Source organism: Diplotaxodon limnothrissa, linkage group LG22 (genome assembly GCF_057381915.1).
Source record: "Diplotaxodon limnothrissa isolate DT_005_m linkage group LG22, D_limnothrissa_male_GT1.1, whole genome shotgun sequence".
Taxonomy (NCBI): domain Eukaryota; kingdom Metazoa; phylum Chordata; class Actinopteri; order Cichliformes; family Cichlidae; genus Diplotaxodon; species Diplotaxodon limnothrissa.
This window is the reverse complement of record NC_140616.1, coordinates 8078893-8097151: the sequence shown is the minus strand read 5'-3', so window position 1 is coordinate 8097151 and position 18259 is coordinate 8078893. Positions and strand designations below refer to the sequence as shown.

The window sequence follows — 18259 nt, the reverse complement described above, 5'->3', positions numbered from 1 at the left end:
TCTAACTTTCGTTTATTCTAATTATACTCAGCTTGAATCTGAAGAAGATGAAGGAAACTAAAAACTATGTCTCTATTTTCTGTTCCCTGCTTTGTTTTTGCCTCTAAACAGGAAAATGTGTACAGTCTCAGCAGGTGGGTGAAGCCTAAAATTAGTTGTGATGGCTCTGTGTTGGCAAAAGAATCAGAACTCACAATTTCTATTGAGAAATATTCTTAATGTACAGGCTGTGATCAGCTGACCTGATACTCTTTGTGGATGTACACAACTGAATTCGAACAGATGTCAGCAGATGTGTCATGAGTTGTCCTGGCTGATTTCCATCCTCTGCACTGACAGTACGCTGTTTATGCTGGAATTCAGTCAATCAATCTCAGCATCATCAGGTAAAATTCACATGAATCTCTGCTACACTGGGTGTAACCTAACTCTGACTGATGAACCACAGCCACTGTGCACCAGTCGCACCCTCATCTTTACTTTTCGAAGTACAGCAAACTAACCTGTTCAACCTGTACTAAATGTAAAGAATTTTCATGTAACTTTAAATAACACAGCTATACCTCGCCTAACCTCTCGTCTTCCTCTCCTCTCCTGTCCTGTCTTTCTTATCTTCATCTCTGAGTGAAGTTAACTCTCTTTCTTTTCTCTCCCTGTGAAATACAGCAGCTGGACCTTCAGCTAGCAACACATTGTGAGACCAACTGGACACAGTTTAGCCGCTTTTGGGCTTTCTTTCTTTACCAGGGCGTTGGTGTTGTGGGTCCAGGTGAGAATGACAAAAATGTGGTTGCCCAGAAACCTCGAGTGGAGACAGATTCCACCCATTCTCCATTTATAATGAGAGGGGAGTGGACCTGTCTGTGTCTTCTGAAGTTCATGATAAGCTTCAGTTTGTTTTCTAAGCACCAGCAGGACAAGTTCTCTGCTCTCTCATCTCCATCAGAGTATGCAGAGAACAAGAATAAGGATTATTTATGCCCTCATTTATTTCTGCAGTAGAATCAAAGGTGACACAGCCTTCGCATTTTCTTGAAAATGAAACCAAAAAAATCAGAGGATATTTCCAGATTGTGCAAGATTACTTGGAACAGTGTTTGGTTGAATGTATGACACATTCTTTCCACTTAAGTGATCCTGACCTAACACGAGCAGGTAAGAGATAAAAGCCACAAAAACACAAGTAAAGCATTAAACCTCACACTTGATTCATAGAGCCTAAATGCTTCCTGATGTAGTGGTGTCTTTGTGGGAATTCATTGTTGGGCACACTTGAACGTAAAAGGTGTGTGAGCACATACCCCAGCTCATTGCGCAACATTTTCCCATCAGGGGTGATGAAGCTCAAAACCGGATCCCAGGTAGGAGGAGGAGGAAGAGGGCTTCATCCCTAGATTCTGCTTCATGATAACTGAAAGAGAAAGTAATCCTAGAGTAGGAAGTAAAACACAACAGTCAGGGCTTCATCTCCATTTGCAGAGGACGCTGCTCAGGTGAGTCAAACCGCTGTCGGATTGTTTCATTTGCTTCTTTTCACATCACAAATCACTCGCTTCGGTGTTTTACGGCAGAGGTCACAGAGCCGCGGCTCTTTCGCCCCTCAGCTGTGGTTTTTGAAAGCCAAAATGATCGGATCCGGGATCCGTGAAGCCGAACTTAATATAATGTGCGTAAATGATCAGTATTTATTCAGGTTTGGACGTACACGTTTATAAAAGTGTTATACCTGTGGTCGGATCGCTTCGTATTTCTGTGTGGATTGGAGCACGCGCGTAGGAGTCCTTAAACATTACACAGAAATCACTGGTACGCGTGTAACGCTTAGTTTACGCTCGTGGGTCACATTGTACGCATATGCAACCCTTTTCAGTCAAATTTACCTCCATATTTCTTTGGATCTTTGGATCCACTTACGCAATCAGGTTTTCTTAAACATTAACTACACGAACTCCTTCTTAACACTGCTGGCCTGCAGGGATATTAAAGGGACCTCGTACAGCCCTGATGGGGAGGAGCAGTGATGTTCATAAACACAAACAACGCTAACCGGCCCACTGCTACATTTTGTTTATTTGAAAGTTGGGTATTTACCATCTACTAGTATAAATTATCATAGAGCTCATTTAATTTCATGAGACACATACAGCCAAGTTTGATCCAAAGCGTGGCAGACGACTAAAAGTATTGCTCAATAACCTATAAAACATCTCACCTGAGTTTTTTACTGTAAAGAAAATCAAGGTACACGATAAATTAAATAACACATCCTTTAATCAAACGATGCTTTATCAAATTTGATGAACAGCCTGAGATGTAAATCCGTAAAATTACAGAAAAAGCAAAAAGGACTGAGATTGTCCTCTAACTGAAAAGATGACATTTTCTGTTCATTCACAGAAAATCACATTCATTTGACTAATCTGAATAAATGGCCACAGACCCACAGCAAACAAAACAAAGCAAAACTGTAATGAAATAGTGGAATAGTGAAAAAAGAGAAACTTTTCGGTAATGAATTGTCACCCTGACAAAAAACAAAACAAAACAAAACACACCTTAAATTGTATAGTTTAATATTTCTTTCTTTTACTTAGTTTATTTTATTATGCAAGGCCATGGGCTTTATCTTAGTCAGGAGTTGAATATTTCCCTGCTTCTGCAATTTTCTCATCCATTTATTGCTCCAGAGAAGTCTAGAAGTTCATTTTACTCATAAACTTTAAAACAAACCGGCCATGACTGACCGGCCTTTGTTTTTTTACACCCTGTACATTATAAATGTTTTGCTCCCTGCTGACAGCTGAGCTGCTGACATTACATTTCAGCTGGCTTCTGTTTGAATTTTGCTGTACTTTGTTTGGAGGAAGTCTTCTGATATCTGTTAAGTTTTTCACTGTCTCAATGAGAAATTCCTGCTTTTTTGCAGTGGGTAATAAGAAAGTGAATGACGTGTGTATGAATGAAGTGTATGAGAACAGAGCATTGGTAACTTGATTTCAACCAACAGTACAGCACTTTGGTGCAGCTTTTACAGTCAGGTGGTGTTAATGAAAGTCCAGCTGACACAAACTCTGGACTCCAGTGAGTCTGACATGTTCATACCAACTGGGCCCAAAGGGCTCAACTGTCCTGTCAGTTTGTTTAACCAAAGCGTGGAAGGGAGCTGTGAATGTGCAGGATAGCAGCAATGCAGGGTGTGGCCGGATGACTGAAGTGTATGTAGGATGTTGGTCAGGGCTGCAAAAACAACACAACCTTACCATACTGTAATATCATATGGAATACATCAAAGCCAGCAAAGACTAAGCAAACACTTTTTTTTTTAGAAACACACAGTCCTAAACTTCAATAATTAAAGACATAAAATCTAACTGTATGATATCTGTTGTAATTTATATAGAATGTATAAATGTTTACCACGTGTTAATAAACCTCTACAATTAGATCAGCAATGTCCAAAGTGTGGGCTGTGGCCCCCTGCTGGGCATTTAAGATGGTGCAGTTGGTCTGCAGAAAAAAACAAAACACAACCATGTAATTTACTATTGTGTAATTAAGATTTACAATTTGAAATGAGTGAGTTAATAAAAAGCTTCGTGTTACTTTTTCTGTTCTGACAGATATTTGGTCCTGAACTTGTCTCGGGAAAAACAAGTGTAGCAGCGGTTAGCAGCTGCTGCAGGTAAAGCGTTTAAAGTGTTACTGTCAGCTCCAAAAAAAGAAAATTGTCAGAAGATCAAAATGAATCAATGATAACACGAAGAAATAAATGAACAGAGCAGTGGTTAAAGGTTAAAGGTTGGATAGGTTGCAGAAAATTTGCAGATTTTAGAATGGGCAAAGTCAGTGGTGTGTTTCTAATATTTTTTTTTACATCTCCCATATTTACGTTTCATAGATTTAATTAAACGGCAGGTTATTTTATCTGTGTTAAAGGCTGAAATAAACGAGTTATGGAGTTAAAGGACAAACAACAACGATCCCCACGTGAGGCACGGGTGGGAGACAGAGTAAAGCCTGTCGCCAGACCAAAAGAGAAGATTCAGCAGCAGCAGTCAGGTGACACTGCCATAATTTTGGGGGCTTTACGTGAATCTTTAACGCTCACCTCTCTGCTTTGCCTAAAAAAATATTATCTTTGTCACTTTGCAGAGGAGGGGGAGGTGGCTGAGGAGTCCGCCATCCCCACAGATCTGGAGACCTGGATCAAAAATAATGCCGAAGACCTGAAGATCCGGCTGACAGACCGTCGCTGGGCTGCTGAGGTGGTCAACGATTTTCGTGAGAATCTGCTGAAATTCCTTAACAATGAACCTTTATTCAAGTCAGCAGAGTGCCTCAACGCCGGCAGCTACTTTGAGAAAGTTAAGGTGAGATCACAGCTTCTGAATTTTAATTCAGACGTGACTATTTTAATGTTTATGTTTTTTAATCCAGTTTTAAGTATTCGTATGTCCTGCCTTTGTTCTTATTAAGTTCACCTGTTCATCTGATCTTCTGACTGCCTGAAAAACATCAAATCACGTCATCAAATAACTCTTGATGCACGAGTATCACTTCAGTAGTTTCTAAAACATCTCATAGCACCTTAGTGATTAATATATAATGAAAGCCTTCCTGCACATCCCTTCCCAGTCTCTGCTCCTCCTGATTGATGTGATCTGATCTGACTTTTAATTCATCCTCTGCTCCCAGATCCACATGCCTGATGAGTTTGACATGATGCTGACGTTTCCAGGCAGCCCAAACCTACGCCTCAACCCGATGAAGCTCGACGGGGGTCTCTTCTACCGGCTCGATCTCACCCGGCCCGCTCGACAACCCATTAAGGCTTTTCTTCTGGAGAACAACCTCACCCTCTCGTCGAGCAAGGTCCTGAATGAGATGCATCGCCTGGTCCGCAAATTCCTCAAGACCTACAAAGGTTTTCTGCCTCACCTCTAATCTTATACTTCTGTTTCTCCTGCTGGTCTTCTGGCTTTTCCACCTTTTAATGGCTCAAAACTGTTTAGAGAATTTCCTAAAGTTGTCTTGTCAACAGGTCTTAATTGGGTGGGATCTGATCATGGTTTCATGGGATGTAAAACAGACAATCATATTGGGCTAAATTTGGATCAACTTTTACTAAGCAGAGCCCAGTTTTCACGATTATGAGGCTAAATAAAGGCCAGTCAAACAGGCACAAGAAATGATGTTGTTCGATGCTTGTTAGGATCATTTAAAATCAATACCTAGACTGAAAAAAGAACTTGTTAACTCATTTGTGCATTACAGAGACATTTTTTAATTAACACTATCCTGATATTTTTTAAACACAGCTGTATCTTAGTCCCCATCAGAGTTATTATAGTGTCACGTTTTCCATTATTTTCATTTTAGTTCAGTTTAGATGCACAGCAGCAAAACTGTGGTTTTATCATTAACAGCAAAAGAATGTAACAGTGCAAGCACTGCACAGACAAAACTATCCCAGAGTTTATGTGCATATCCATCAAACTCTCTACAGTCAAACTGAACCAAATAAACAAAAAGAGACTAAAGTTGTTATTTTTGCTGATTTTGTAAGTATGCACTATCGTTTCTGTTAGCTTTGCAGTTTTGATTTTGATGTTCGTTAACAAAAAGGTTCATCAACACCAACCCCGAGTCTCCATCACTAGATTAATAAAGTGAGATTAGAAATAATTGATTTTTTTTTATTCTTTATTCCCAAAATATCTGCAGTGAATAACAATTTTATAACGAGTAGTCAGTAAACTCTGATGTTACTGAACCACAAGTGTTGAGAAGTGAAGCCCAACATGTTCAGATGCATTTTAATCACAGTGGTACCGGCCTCTTAATGTGCACTCTTCAGAGTGGGATCCTTACACAAACAAAAACAGAGTTTTTAACATTTAACCTGTGCCTGTTTTCAGTGCCCGATGAATGCTATCGCTGGGAGGTGAACAGGAAGCGCGTGCACTCTCCGGCTGTCACTTTGTCTCTCTTCAAAACTGACAAGAACAGCGAGGAGCTGATCTCCGTGGACGTGGTTCCTGCGCTCGAGGTAATCACTGAATCTGCTCTGTGGTCATAAATAAGATTACTGACCGCTTTATGTGTGCTGCTCAAAATCACAATTAAAGGTATGAAGCCTGGAGGACCTGTAGTTTTGTCTGAATGGTGCATGATTCACCTTCAGCACTTTTGTAACAATGCTCAGTTTGTTTAACTTGGACATAAGAGAAATCATCACTGGCTTCTTTCTCCTCCCCCCAAAATTACTCATACCCCTTTAAAGTGACGCCGGAAACTATTGGCAAAATAAAACCACACATCTGCATGTATTGTCTGTACTTTAAGGGCTCTGGAAACACTGGGCTCTCCCAGTCTTGTGTTTCTAATGTTTCCCTCTCAGTAACGTAAAATTTTTAAGTCTTTTGTCAAACCTATCTTGTGCATCAACTTGTAACTTTTTTTGGTTTGACAGTTTGAGGCTTGTTTTTTTGACTAGTGTCAGTTTCAAAGTTTGCTTATAAAGTGAGACACAGAGCAGTGAGTTTAAGGTGTTTATTCACTTGCAAGGGAAGAAATGCCATACATATTTATTCTGGGAGCAGATAAGCTTCAAAGAAATCAGTTTAGTTACCACAAGGAAAAACTACAGGAATATTTACTCCTTACCAGACAGCAACAGCACATAACACACCTCAAAATGGATTACAATAATAAACATAGCCCCCAGTATGCACCTACATTTTTTTCCCACTATACACAAAGGTCACAAAACTAATTTTGAGGAGATAGAATCACTTGGAAATCTAGCAATGACATCTCCCAAAGGGCAAAACAAAACAGGCATCCCAAAAAAGGCTTGACAGAGGAATAACAACATCAGGATGCCATTGAAACCCACCAAAAAATAAATATTAAACAGTGAACCGGGACAGTTACGTGACACGTGGCAAAAGAGTTAACTGTGTTTTGCACCTGCTGCGAGGTAATGTTCCTCCTCGTGTCTGTTTGTAGGTTCAAAGTTGGCCGGCTGCGGTTCGTAATGGCCTGGATGTATCCAACTGGCTGGGAAAGAAAGCTCTTCAAGACATCCGAAGATTGCCGTGTTATTTTGTACCAAAGAGGCAGAAAGGACGAAACCTCAGCGAGGACGCCAAAGGTGAGAGGAAGCTGACTCCTCTCCAGACCCCAAACTCAGAGAGGAGTTTCTGTGTGGTTTGTTTTAAAAAAGACTGGCAATGCAAAGCACATTCATTTCAGTTCAATTCATTTTCAGTTATATAGAGAAAACAGAGAAAACCAGAACAATCACATGACCCCCTATGAGCAAGATCTTCAACGACAGTGGGAAAGAAAAACTCCCTTTTAACAGGAAGAAACCTCCAGCATAACAGCCTGAGCGTTTGGCTCATGGTGATATAGTGATATAGTGATACATACTCTGATTTATCATTATGAAACCTTGTCCGTCTTTAACATAAGGTGAAACAGTGACTGAAAAAAGTATTATCCACCATTCATCCTTTCATTTTCTTAACTGCTTAACCCACAGGTGTCAAATTCCAGGCCTCGAGGGCCGGTGTCCTGCAGGTTTTAGATGGATTCTTGATCCATCACAGCTGATTTAAATAGCTAAATTACCTCCTCAACATGTCTTCAAGTTCTCCAGAGGCCTGGTAATGAACTAATCATTTGATTTGAGTGTGTGTACCCAGGGTGATATCTAGAACCTGCAGGACACCGGCCCTCGAGGCCTGGAGTTCGACACCCCTGACTTAACTGGACAGTTCAGCTAACGGTAGCTATATGACAGAAAATAAGGAAAAGCCTGATAGATTCACTTCAACAACAGCCAGAAAGTTTAAAAAAGTATTATTTTTCTGTAAGATGATACAAATGTTTTGTTTAGGATAAAGGTCGGGGTGTTTCTCAGTGTTTTTCCAGCATCAGCTTTAAAGATTCCCATTATGTTGGAAGCTTCTTGAGCTAGGTCCTTCAGTGTTTTGGGGCAAATATCTGGTGCTATGCTTCAGTGACTCTCAGGGGTGGAGCTCATGTTAACAAAGTGACGGATTCTTGAAGTCACTAAAATATTTGGATGTCCAATTTATGACAGCAGGTTTGTATATGTGTAGAAATCCCAGTTTTGCAGGTAGACGACTGTTTTATTTACATCTTCTCATGGACAAGACATATAATAATATTTAAAACAGTCCAAATCGTGTGAATGGTTTCAGAGATATCGAAGTTTGAGTACTGGGGAAAAACAATCAATACATTTTGATCCATCTTCAGTGTACAGGTATGACACCATGACCGAAGTCCAAAATAATAACAACAACTAAGAGCAAAGACAAAATATAAAATAAGACAAACTATGACAGGTCATAGATAGGTTTGAATCTCTGAAGCTTTATTGCACAATAGACAGTGCTCGGTTTTGTTGTATGCTGTCCGAATACGTGGTGATATTATGTTTTGCCTTCCCTCATCAGAGAGCTGGAGGATCTCTTTCTCTCACATTGAGAAGAAAATCATCATGTCTCATGGCAACAAGAAAACCTGCTGTGAGAGTCGTGACACCAAATGCTGCCGGTGAGACATCTTCTCACACAAGATCTGATCATCTTGGAATCACAGGCCGGAGTAAAGCACTTAAGTGTCGAGTGTCATTTAGACAGAATCTTAATTGATAGATTTAATTGGTTTGACCACAGTATTCAGAGTTGATGATGTCGCTGTGTAAAATGACATAAGTGCAATTACAGATCTTGTGCCATCCTGTGCAGTTCTGTTTTAGAGCTACACTTATTATGCTTGTAGAGCATTTTCAATAAGATAATAAACAAATAATTGAGTAATGTAGAGCTGGGATCAGCTCCAGCCTGCCTGTGAGCCTAGACTGTCTAATTGGCTAATGAAGTGGATGACAAATGTCACAGATTTTAAACTTTTGGATTGTGCCTTTCTGCCATATGTTTTTTTTTTTTTGTTTTTTTTGCAGAAAGCGGTGCTTAATGCTCCTCAAATCTCTGATTGAGGGTCTAAAACAACGTTTTCCCAAAGAGCTGAATGACCTCTGTTCGTACCATGGGAAGACCACCTTCCTGCACACCCTGTCCACCAGGTATTCCTCAAAACTCTCGTTACAGGGGTAGGCTAAAGGTAGAGCTAACGATGGTTGGCTTGAAGTCCTGATTTCTCCTGACGTATGTGTGGGTGATAAATTCATGTAAAAAAGAAATGTGATGTACTGGCGGCTTCCAACTCACTTGCTGTTATGTTTTCCTTTTTGTTCTTATATGTTTATATATATACATATATATATACATATATATATATACACGTGTATATATATATATATATATATATATATATATATATATAGATAGATAGATAGATAGATAGATAGATAGATATCTCAACCTTGTTTGAAATTGCATTGTTCAAACATAAATGACTTTACTAATCTCTAAATAAATTAAAGAACTACAAAGTGAATTCCTAAATGAATTTGCTAATGCATATTTTCTTGCACAAGTCATTGTTGAGGCACAAAATCAGCATCTGCAACAGATTATGTTCCCAGCTGTGAGAAGCTCCACCCACCTCCTGTTTAAACCTTCTGTTAGTAAGGGACAGCCAATCAAAAGAAGGTCTAATGCAGTGGTTCCCAAACTGTGCAGTGGCCCCTCTAGTGGCACACGAAGCCACTGCCAATGGGTTGCAGACATACATGCCCATAATGGAAAGAAGTTGAATACAATAATAACATTTTTATTTATTTATTTATTTTTGGGGAACATAAGTAAAGTAGAGTATTTGATGTTAGTGCATTGATCTTTATTTAACTAAAGTTCAGCTTGGTCCCTGGTTTTGTTGTGAAAAACAAAATAAAAGACAAAATTGTTGCATGTGGAGAATTAATCGTGGCTCAGGGTCCAAAGCTACCCTATTAGACTCCAAGAATAAAAAATATGTAAAGATTAGCACAATCGTTTCCTTTCAGTTGAATAACAAGCAAAACATTTCCTATTTAAATCTCTGCAAAATATTACAAGTAAATATAACAAAGTATATTTATGCTTATTACTAATTATAATGATAAGAATGAGTGACCTGTAATCTGCCCACAAATTGATATGACTCTTAACTTACATACGTGATTTCTCTGATGTTTTCCTCCCTGCATCCTGTCTTTCAGGTATGACGATGCCAAATGGAACCCTCAGGACCTTCCTGTCTGCTTCCTGTATCTTGTCCGGGCGCTGGAGGACTATGCGAGCAGAGGCAACCTCCCTCACTTCTTTGCTCCCGAATGCAACCTCTTCTCGCCGTCCTCCTTCTCTCGTAAAGCTCTGGCTTTCCTCGTCAGTGCCCTGAAGGAGCAGAGGAGGGAGGGCCTGCCCCTACTGAAGCCTCCAGCTCTGGTGCCACCTCTGATGCCCAGGGAAGATTTAGATGAAACCTGCAATGAGACGTTTGAGGAAAGGTCCTTCGTACTGGTTCACTTTGTGGACGCAGCACTGATGAATAAACTGGGTGTAGCATTTACTGTCCTGGTGGGTTATGCCTTCTATATCCTGTTATCCTGTTAAGTAATGAGAAATGTGAAGTATGATGCTGATTAAGTGAAACCCTGTGACCAAAAACTGATTTCAGACATTTCAGGTGAAATCAAATTAACGTCATTGTACATTGTTTGATGTTATGAAGTAGTTATAAAAAAAACATTTTACATCCTGATATTTTCTTTACTTAATAATAGCATTAAACTTCCAGGTGGACCTATAGTGCATGTCGTAGAGCTATTCCATGGCAGCCTTTCGAGCCATGAAATAGTTCATTGATGTCATTAAAGGTTAGGTTGTGTTCACATTATTTACCTTTATTATTATTATTGTTGTTGTTGTTGTTGTTGTTGTTGTTATTTCCCGTTCCCTCACTTTTTCTATCTATGTAGAATTTTAGATCTTTTTGAATTATTGTGTTTTTGTGAAAATCGGATTTAATGTGACTTCCTTGCAACCTAAAAAAACAAAATTAATAAATCTATTTTATAGAGAGGTATTTAAAGTGTAATAAAGGCAAATAATAATAATAATAAAATACAAAAACATTAGTTTGAGTTTTTTGTGTGCGTGTGGCTCAATTCACCATTTTAAATGTTGTGTTTTTGAAAAAATTAAGTGTAATATGACTCAGCTTCATAAACAAAAATATTAATAGATCAAAAAGGGAAACTCATCCAACAGCTTTTCCATTAGGTGTAATTATTGCTTAATTAAATAGCAATATATAGAAAAGATAATACATTGGATGATAATTATTGTAATTTTTTAATTGTCTTGCTTTCACAAATAATTATAAAAGAAATGAGGACGGCTTGCTTCGTCTTGAAATTGTTTTGTCTGGTAAAAACTCTGAAGACAAAAATATATTTAATCAACATATATTTAATTAATTAATCCTGTAAACAGATATTTACAGGATGGTAGTGAGACCTGCTAGTGTTTGTTTGGAAAGGGTGGCTCTAAAAAAGACAGGAGGCCGAGCAGGAAGGCACAGAGTAGAAGATGTTAATATTTCACTGGGAATGACCTGAATGGACAACATAAGAACTGAGTGCATCAGCAAGACAGCTCAGGTTGAGCGGTTAGAGAAGCGAGGCTGAGGTGGTCTGGACATGTGCAGAGGAAGGATAGTGGATATACTGGACAGAAGATGTTGAATATGGAGCTGCCAGGCAGGAAGGAAAGAGGAAGAGGAGGTTCGTGGATGCAGCGAGGAAGGTGGTCGAGAGGGTTAGTGTGACAGAAGAGGATGTTAGAGGCAGGGTGAGATGGAGGCTGATGATCTGCTTTGGTAACCCCTAAAGGAAATAGATTGAAAAGACATAGTAGTTAACAGTGATACAGAAGAAATACACATGAGCATCTTTCAATAGACTTGAAGCACCTGGCAGCCAGCATAAATGCCTCCTCCTGCCTATTAGCGCAGTTATGTTGAATTTTGAAGCGTTGCTTAAATTATAGTGGGAAACAGGGCAAAAAAAAGCACTGTGTGTTAATTTATCAGTCAAAACTGCTGATTTTACCTTCAAAAGAAAAAAGTTTAAAACTTTCTTTTATGACGTCTAATATTTTAGCTCTATTGTCATTTTAACTTTATGATATATTTTTAACTTTATTTATTTTTGTTGTTGTTGTTGATGTTTTTAGCTGTTATTATTATTTCACGTTACACGGAACCTTGGCTCTCTCCATCGATGTTTCCTCAAGCCGCGTTTCGGTGAACCCACGACTATAAATATACGTCGCCGGAAACGAAACGCCCTCTTTTAGTGATCCAACATGGCGGTGAGTATCGTCTCACGTCGTACTGTGGCGATGAAATGTGAAGTTACGGTTAAAATCTGCAGTCATCGGAGCAGCAGGCTCATCCTGATGGCTGATCCGTCAACAGAGCCATAGACCTCACTGTGGTTGATCACACTGGGGTCGTATTTGTACATAAAAGTTGGAGAAAAGTGATTAAAAGTAGGAAAGCGAGTAATGCTAACCAGCTAGCCGCTAACAGACTGTGAACCCGTGCGCTTCCGCTATTAAAGTTCAGATTGCAGAGACGTTCAGGCCGCTTTTTGAGCGTGTCGTTATTTAATCGAGGTGTTTTTAGGCAGTTTAACGGGGTTGCCAAAAATCAGGACGTGTATGATTCTTGTGTCAGTGCTAACAGTAGCATTAGCAGCGGGGATATGTACGGACATGTTCTCCGGCCGGCATGTGTTGATCTCAGGCTGAAGTAGATCAGATCATTGACAGGACGTAAGAGACTGAAGGAATAAACTGAAGCTCGAGTAAGGCTGGTTTTTTAGCGGAACAGGAGCAGCTAAGATGGTGTGAGGACTTTGGATGATGGTGGTTTTGTCATGTTTTATATTTTTGAGTTGCTGATCCTATGTGTTGTTCCCTTTCAGGACCAGGGTGAGAAGAAGGAGAACCCCATGCGAGAGGTCCGCATTCGCAAGCTCTGCTTGAACATCTGCGTGGGAGAGAGCGGAGACAGACTGACCAGAGCTGCCAAGGTGCTGGAGCAGCTCACGGGGCAGACCCCCGTCTTCTCCAAGGGTAGGTGTCTGTCTCACTTTAGCAAAAAACACAACTTTGTCACAGTTACACAGTACAACCAGGTTCAAAGGTAAAGTCGCTGTGTATATGATAAAGGACAGTACAAATATACAACACAAGAGTGCCATATGGACAGGTGAGGGTAAGACCAAACAGAATCTAAGCTATTGGGATGAAATGGTCTCTGAGGCCTGAGTTGTGAGTATTGAAGACTCTTGTGTTGCCATTATTTGTATTTTACTTTGAAAACTCACTTGCCAATGGCCTCTCTTGGACTTGCGTACCTCCTGACAGGAGATGGTGACTGTAGTCCTCGTTTGGCACACCGGTACATTAGTGATATTGTTGCCTGTTGCAGGTTCTAGTCGGGTCCTCCTGCATAGAAAAACAAAGTTTTCACTTTCTAGCTGTGGTTTAGTCTTAGTTATTAGTTGTACTGTAATAAAATATGCATAATTCACTTAACTGACTTCTGCAACTGGTGCTGATGAGTGAGGGCAACAAGCCAGCAAATCTGTGGTAACGGCTCCGGGTTATGTTTCTGTTCTCGGTTGAGTTTAAGCCTGTTTCTTAAAGTCAAGAAAACTTCTTTGAAAAGTCTATTTTACTGTTAAAAAACAAAAATGATCACCAGACTTTTTCAAATCCTAAAGTCAAATGTAAGCAGCTGAACAGAGGTTATGATTAACCGCGGCACACATCCCGCCTTGTGTTTGATGGGCCAGTAGTAGCTCAACTTTTTAAACTACTTCCTGTAGCCCCTTGCTATGTGTCTAATCTTAAATGTGTACCTCCTTGAGGAGGAATGGACTGCATTTTGGAAATATTTCACTCCGCTTCGTGCTGTTATGGGGACTTAAAGGTTGTTTTTGTTTCCTCCTCCTGCAGCCCGCTACACTGTGAGATCCTTTGGTATTCGCAGAAATGAAAAGATTGCTGTCCACTGCACCGTCCGTGGAGCCAAAGCAGAGGAGATTCTGGAGAAGGGACTCAAGGTCTGTGTCTCCATGTCATGTTTTACCTGCATCCATGTGATCTTTTTCCACTTTTCAGCCCTTGGTGTCGCTTACCCAGACTGATAAATGTTAAGGTTTTATATTGTAGTGTTTAAAATTTGAGTAAAATTTAAAATCATAGAAAACTTTTCAATAAAAAATTCATCGTTCTTCACAAAAAAAATTTGTATTAATGTAGAGTTATTCAAATTGACATGAATATTCAGATTTGTTGTCGTGTTTTGGGGGAATTTTCTTGTGCTGTTGCAGTAAATCGGTTCTCCTCTGCTGCTTCCAGGTGCGTGAGTACGAGTTGAGAAAGAACAACTTCTCCGACACCGGAAACTTTGGCTTCGGCATCCAGGAGCACATCGATCTGGGCATCAAGTACGACCCCAGCATCGGCATCTACGGTCTGGACTTCTATGTGGTGAGGAAGACTCAAATGCCTTTAAGAGTAGATAATTGTAGCGCTTATTTGGTGGGTCAGTAACGGCTACTTGTCTCCTTTTGCTTTGATTGTTCGTGTGTGGGTGCTTGATGTTGTTTGGACCTGTCATTCAAGGTTTTTGAGGGTTTTATGGTTTTAGATGACAGTAAGACAACAAATCATAATAAATACGATGTAACGGGGATTTATTTGACTCATTTAATCCTCGGAGCAGCTTCCTGCAGTAGGTTTGTCTCAAGTGCTTATGTTTAGCAGTGTTTTATATTCATGTCAGTTTATTTGATGCCATCATTGTAGTGTGGCCTTTGCAGTGAGGCACAGAGACTTTGTTCTGATGTTGTCCTTCCATTTTTTATTTTTTATTTATTTATTTATTTTGCTCATTTTATAACCACAAAAAAATATTTTAAGCTTGACTAAATTAAATCAGTGAGGGGGAACAAAAGTTCTTTACCTTTTAAAACCGAAACCTAAAAAAAAAAAATTAGCGTGAAAAAATAGCATACAGCTTGACAGGTTTTGCTGTATAATAAAATAAATGAGAATTTGTCTTCAGGGCTGCGATACGCAGATTTTCAGCCTTTTTTTTTCTTTTTTTTCTTAGTACTTTTAATGTAAATCCAATTTTCCAAAAATACCAGGAAACTTGACTGAGGAAGGTGATTCTTTTGAAATCCCAAATCAGGAAATCGACAGGACTTCAGTATGAATTTATACACAGTGTAACAAACAGCACAGTCACACAAATATAAGTGCTGGAAATGGTGTAGACTTCATCGTACTCTCTACACAGAACACGCTAATTTAAATTGAGCTTTAGACCTCCCACCAGAGGAGGTGAGCAAAGACACGAAGAGAAAGTTAATTTTTAACAAAACAGCCTAGTTTAATTTTAATGTGGTGACAGCTGAATGTGAAGTGCGGTGCAGCTGCATAGACTGTCATTATAAACCCACTCACAGCTGCATGCTGTTTACTCGGATGTGACGTCTGATTTAGAAATCACACACAAAGCTGATCGTCTTTAACTGAAGCAGTACATAAAAAGTTAAGCTCTGCTTTAATGGAGTTTACTTTCTCCTATTGAAGTCGTGCACTGTGCAGCCAATATTTGCTAATGTTTTTGTAACATTCATAAGTATTAAATGATTGTTTTTATTTCATAAGCGAATCAAGTTTTGAAAACTGTTTTGGGGGCTGTACTGAGGTCAAAGCTTTGGCTTCACAGACGCGCATCCATGCTGCTCGGAGCCTTTTCTGAAGCGCTCTCCCCTGTTTGTTGCGTTCAGGTTCTGGGCAGACCCGGCTTCAGCATCGCCGACAAGAAGCGGAAAAGGGGCCGCATCGGTTTCAAGCACCGCATCCGCAAAGAGGAGTCCATGCGCTGGTTCCAGCAGAAAGTGAGTACACAGATCCTGATTGCTGCCAGATTACGTGTCCTTTATGGAAGAATTACCCTCTGTAGGGCAACACTTTCACCACCAGGGGGAAGAGTTTCCCACTGGGTGTGCAGCTCATTTCCTGTAGAGGCTTGACCTTTTTATAAGACCACTGTTAAGAACGAGAATGTGCTGTTAGTGACCTGCATGAGTGAAGGTTGGGTTGATTTGGTCATAGCAGGTGCTTCTTTACATTTTTTTTTTTAATAGCTGACGTTAATTTTTGAAGTTTTTAAACAGTTTCGAAAGAAAGAAATTTAGAAAACGCTCCTTTAAAAGCGACAAAGAGGAGGAACAGGATGTTTGACTCAGTTTGAGTGTCATAAACCTTTCAAAGCTCAAATGTTGACCAAATGTTAAACCTTTATTTTGAAGGGGAAACCCTGATATTTGTTGAACTTCTAATTCAAGTTAAATGCTGAACATGTATCATAAGATTTGGTGGATAATTTGCTGAAAAGTAGCACCTTTGAATCAGAGGAGGCTGATTGTATTATTATTTTTGAATTATTGAAAAGGGTAATTAAACTATTTTTAAAAGTTTTGCAGCTTTTTAAAAATTCACGTCCTTTTTGAGTGAAACGGTTCTTCTGAAAATTCAAATTCCTTCATGTGTAACCTCTCATTCTCGTCTCCTCTCTTTCAGTACGATGGCATCATCCTCCCCGGCAAGTAAAGGACCACCTTTTGATCTTGTTTGTAACAAAGTAATAAAATGGGAAAAAATAAGTTTTTGTCTCGTGTTTTTTATTTCTCAGATCTTTTAATTGATTGTGGGAGGGGAAAAAAACTGACATGCAGAAATGTTGTGCCGATTATGAGGGAAAAATTTAAGTGTTAATTTCTGAAATGCAGCAGCATTAATTTTACTTGCGTACAGTAGTACTTTAATGTGCTCACTTTAAATGCAAACATGTTTAAAACTGGAATAAAATTCTGATAAAAGTACTAACATCCTTCAGTTTATCAACATTCGAGGTATTCTGATTTCCGAGTTGCAGTTTCATTATTTTGCTAATAGTTTTTATTATTATTTAAGCTTTATTTATGCAGGTAGTCCCATTGAGACTCAGTGTCTCATTTACAAGACATTAAAATTGAACAATAAAATGAGTTCTGCTTAACATTCTCACAGCAGTAGAAGAACATGAAACTGCTTAAAGGCAACTTCTTTAAAATACTAGAGGAGTTACAGTTTAAATGTACCCCTGCTGTGACACCAGCAATAATTCACGTCATGCAATAGACACATTAATAAAGAAATAAACATAATGCGTGTTCTGCAAAATGAGTTTATGATAAATCACATGCTAAAGAAAACGATCCTCACTGTGTAACAGGAAGTGTTGAGGTGGTTGAGAAGCAGAAACCATGGCAACAAAGGACAACCCTTCACTTTGCAGAGCTCAGCTAGCGCTCTTCCTGTTTCTCCAAGCACAGAGGAGCAGGTACAACTCCTGCTGGATTAGTGGGTGGATCCACGAAGGTTTATGCTTCATAACTGATCGTGATCAAAGACACTTGACTTCAGTAGGATTGTGATTTATCCTTAAGGCTTTAAATGCCTGCAAAATACTCAGTACGATTTCCAGGCTCCTGCACAGTGCCATGTTGCATGTGATAAACCTGTGTTTTTGCACATGATAAATATATATTTATGCCCAAAATGCTGACTTATTTGATTGTGTAAATTCTTCATGTAACTCTGTTACACAAGGGTGATGTAAAATGTAAATTAAAAAGGAATCTGGTCAAATAAAATTAAATTTTTTTTATACCAAGCGCATACATCTATATAAAGCAAATACATTTTTAATTTTATATTTTTGTTGCATTTTACTCAAAACTATTGTTTCATGTTTACGAGGGACAAGGATAATGAATTTTTTAGGTTTTATTGAAATCGTGCAGTCATGTTTCCTGCACTGATTTTCTGCCCTGAAAAGCAGTAAGTCGTTCGTGTCTCCACTTCTAACGTGACGTCTAAAAAAGAGAGTGTCCACAATAAACAACAGGCAGAGTCGACTTGTTTTGATCAGATTGTCTTTATTCAGTGAAACTCCACAGAAACCACCCAAACACATCTTCAGCCAATCAGATAAAGTGCAGGATGCAGAGTATTTATCTGTGAAAGTGCTCCACAGCTGCTGGAGTCTCACTGGTTCTGCACTTTGTCTTAGTTTCAGTTAAAACAGGTGAGCCGTGACACCACTTAATTCTTTATTTGTATATTTTTTATCCTTTTATTCA

General features: G+C 39.2%; 2 protein-coding genes across 2 annotated transcripts; both read left to right on the top strand.

Moving 5' to 3' along the window:
• Nucleotides 1-3953: 3953 nt before the first annotated feature.
• LOC146609337 (cyclic GMP-AMP synthase) lies at nucleotides 3954-10595 on the top strand. The gene is made up of 8 exons (XM_085346698.1): nucleotides 3954-4059; nucleotides 4153-4370; nucleotides 4696-4924; nucleotides 5919-6049; nucleotides 7012-7156; nucleotides 8493-8592; nucleotides 9002-9124; nucleotides 10202-10595. Exons 1-8 carry the CDS (start codon nucleotides 3954-3956, stop codon nucleotides 10593-10595), a joined length of 1446 nt encoding a protein of 481 aa, XP_085202824.1.
• A 1721-nt stretch (nucleotides 10596-12316) lies between these two features.
• Nucleotides 12317-16727, top strand: rpl11 (ribosomal protein L11). Its single transcript, XM_085345850.1, has 6 exons — nucleotides 12317-12356; nucleotides 12974-13124; nucleotides 14013-14119; nucleotides 14418-14549; nucleotides 15860-15970; nucleotides 16656-16727. The coding sequence occupies exons 1-6, from the start codon at nucleotides 12351-12353 to the stop codon at nucleotides 16683-16685; spliced, it is 537 nt and encodes a 178-aa protein (XP_085201976.1). The 5' UTR covers nucleotides 12317-12350; the 3' UTR covers nucleotides 16686-16727.
• The last annotated feature ends 1532 nt before the right edge of the window (nucleotides 16728-18259 follow it).

What these genes read in the sequence shown, in the direction of transcription:
- LOC146609337 (XM_085346698.1), top strand. Translation starts at nt 3,954, where the DNA reads ATGGAGTTAAAGGACAAACAACAACGATCCCCACGTGAGGCACGGGTG. An exon ending in GATTCAGCAGCAGCAGTCAG is followed by an intron (nt 4,060 to 4,152) that starts GTGACACTGCCA and finishes GTCACTTTGCAG; the next exon opens with AGGAGGGGGAGGTGGCTGAG. An exon ending in CCTCAGCGAGGACGCCAAAG is followed by an intron (nt 7,157 to 8,492) that starts GTGAGAGGAAGC and finishes TTCCCTCATCAG; the next exon opens with AGAGCTGGAGGATCTCTTTC.
- rpl11 (XM_085345850.1), top strand. An exon ending in TTCTGGAGAAGGGACTCAAG is followed by an intron (nt 14,120 to 14,417) that starts GTCTGTGTCTCC and finishes TGCTGCTTCCAG; the next exon opens with GTGCGTGAGTACGAGTTGAG. An exon ending in ACGGTCTGGACTTCTATGTG is followed by an intron (nt 14,550 to 15,859) that starts GTGAGGAAGACT and finishes TGTTGCGTTCAG; the next exon opens with GTTCTGGGCAGACCCGGCTT.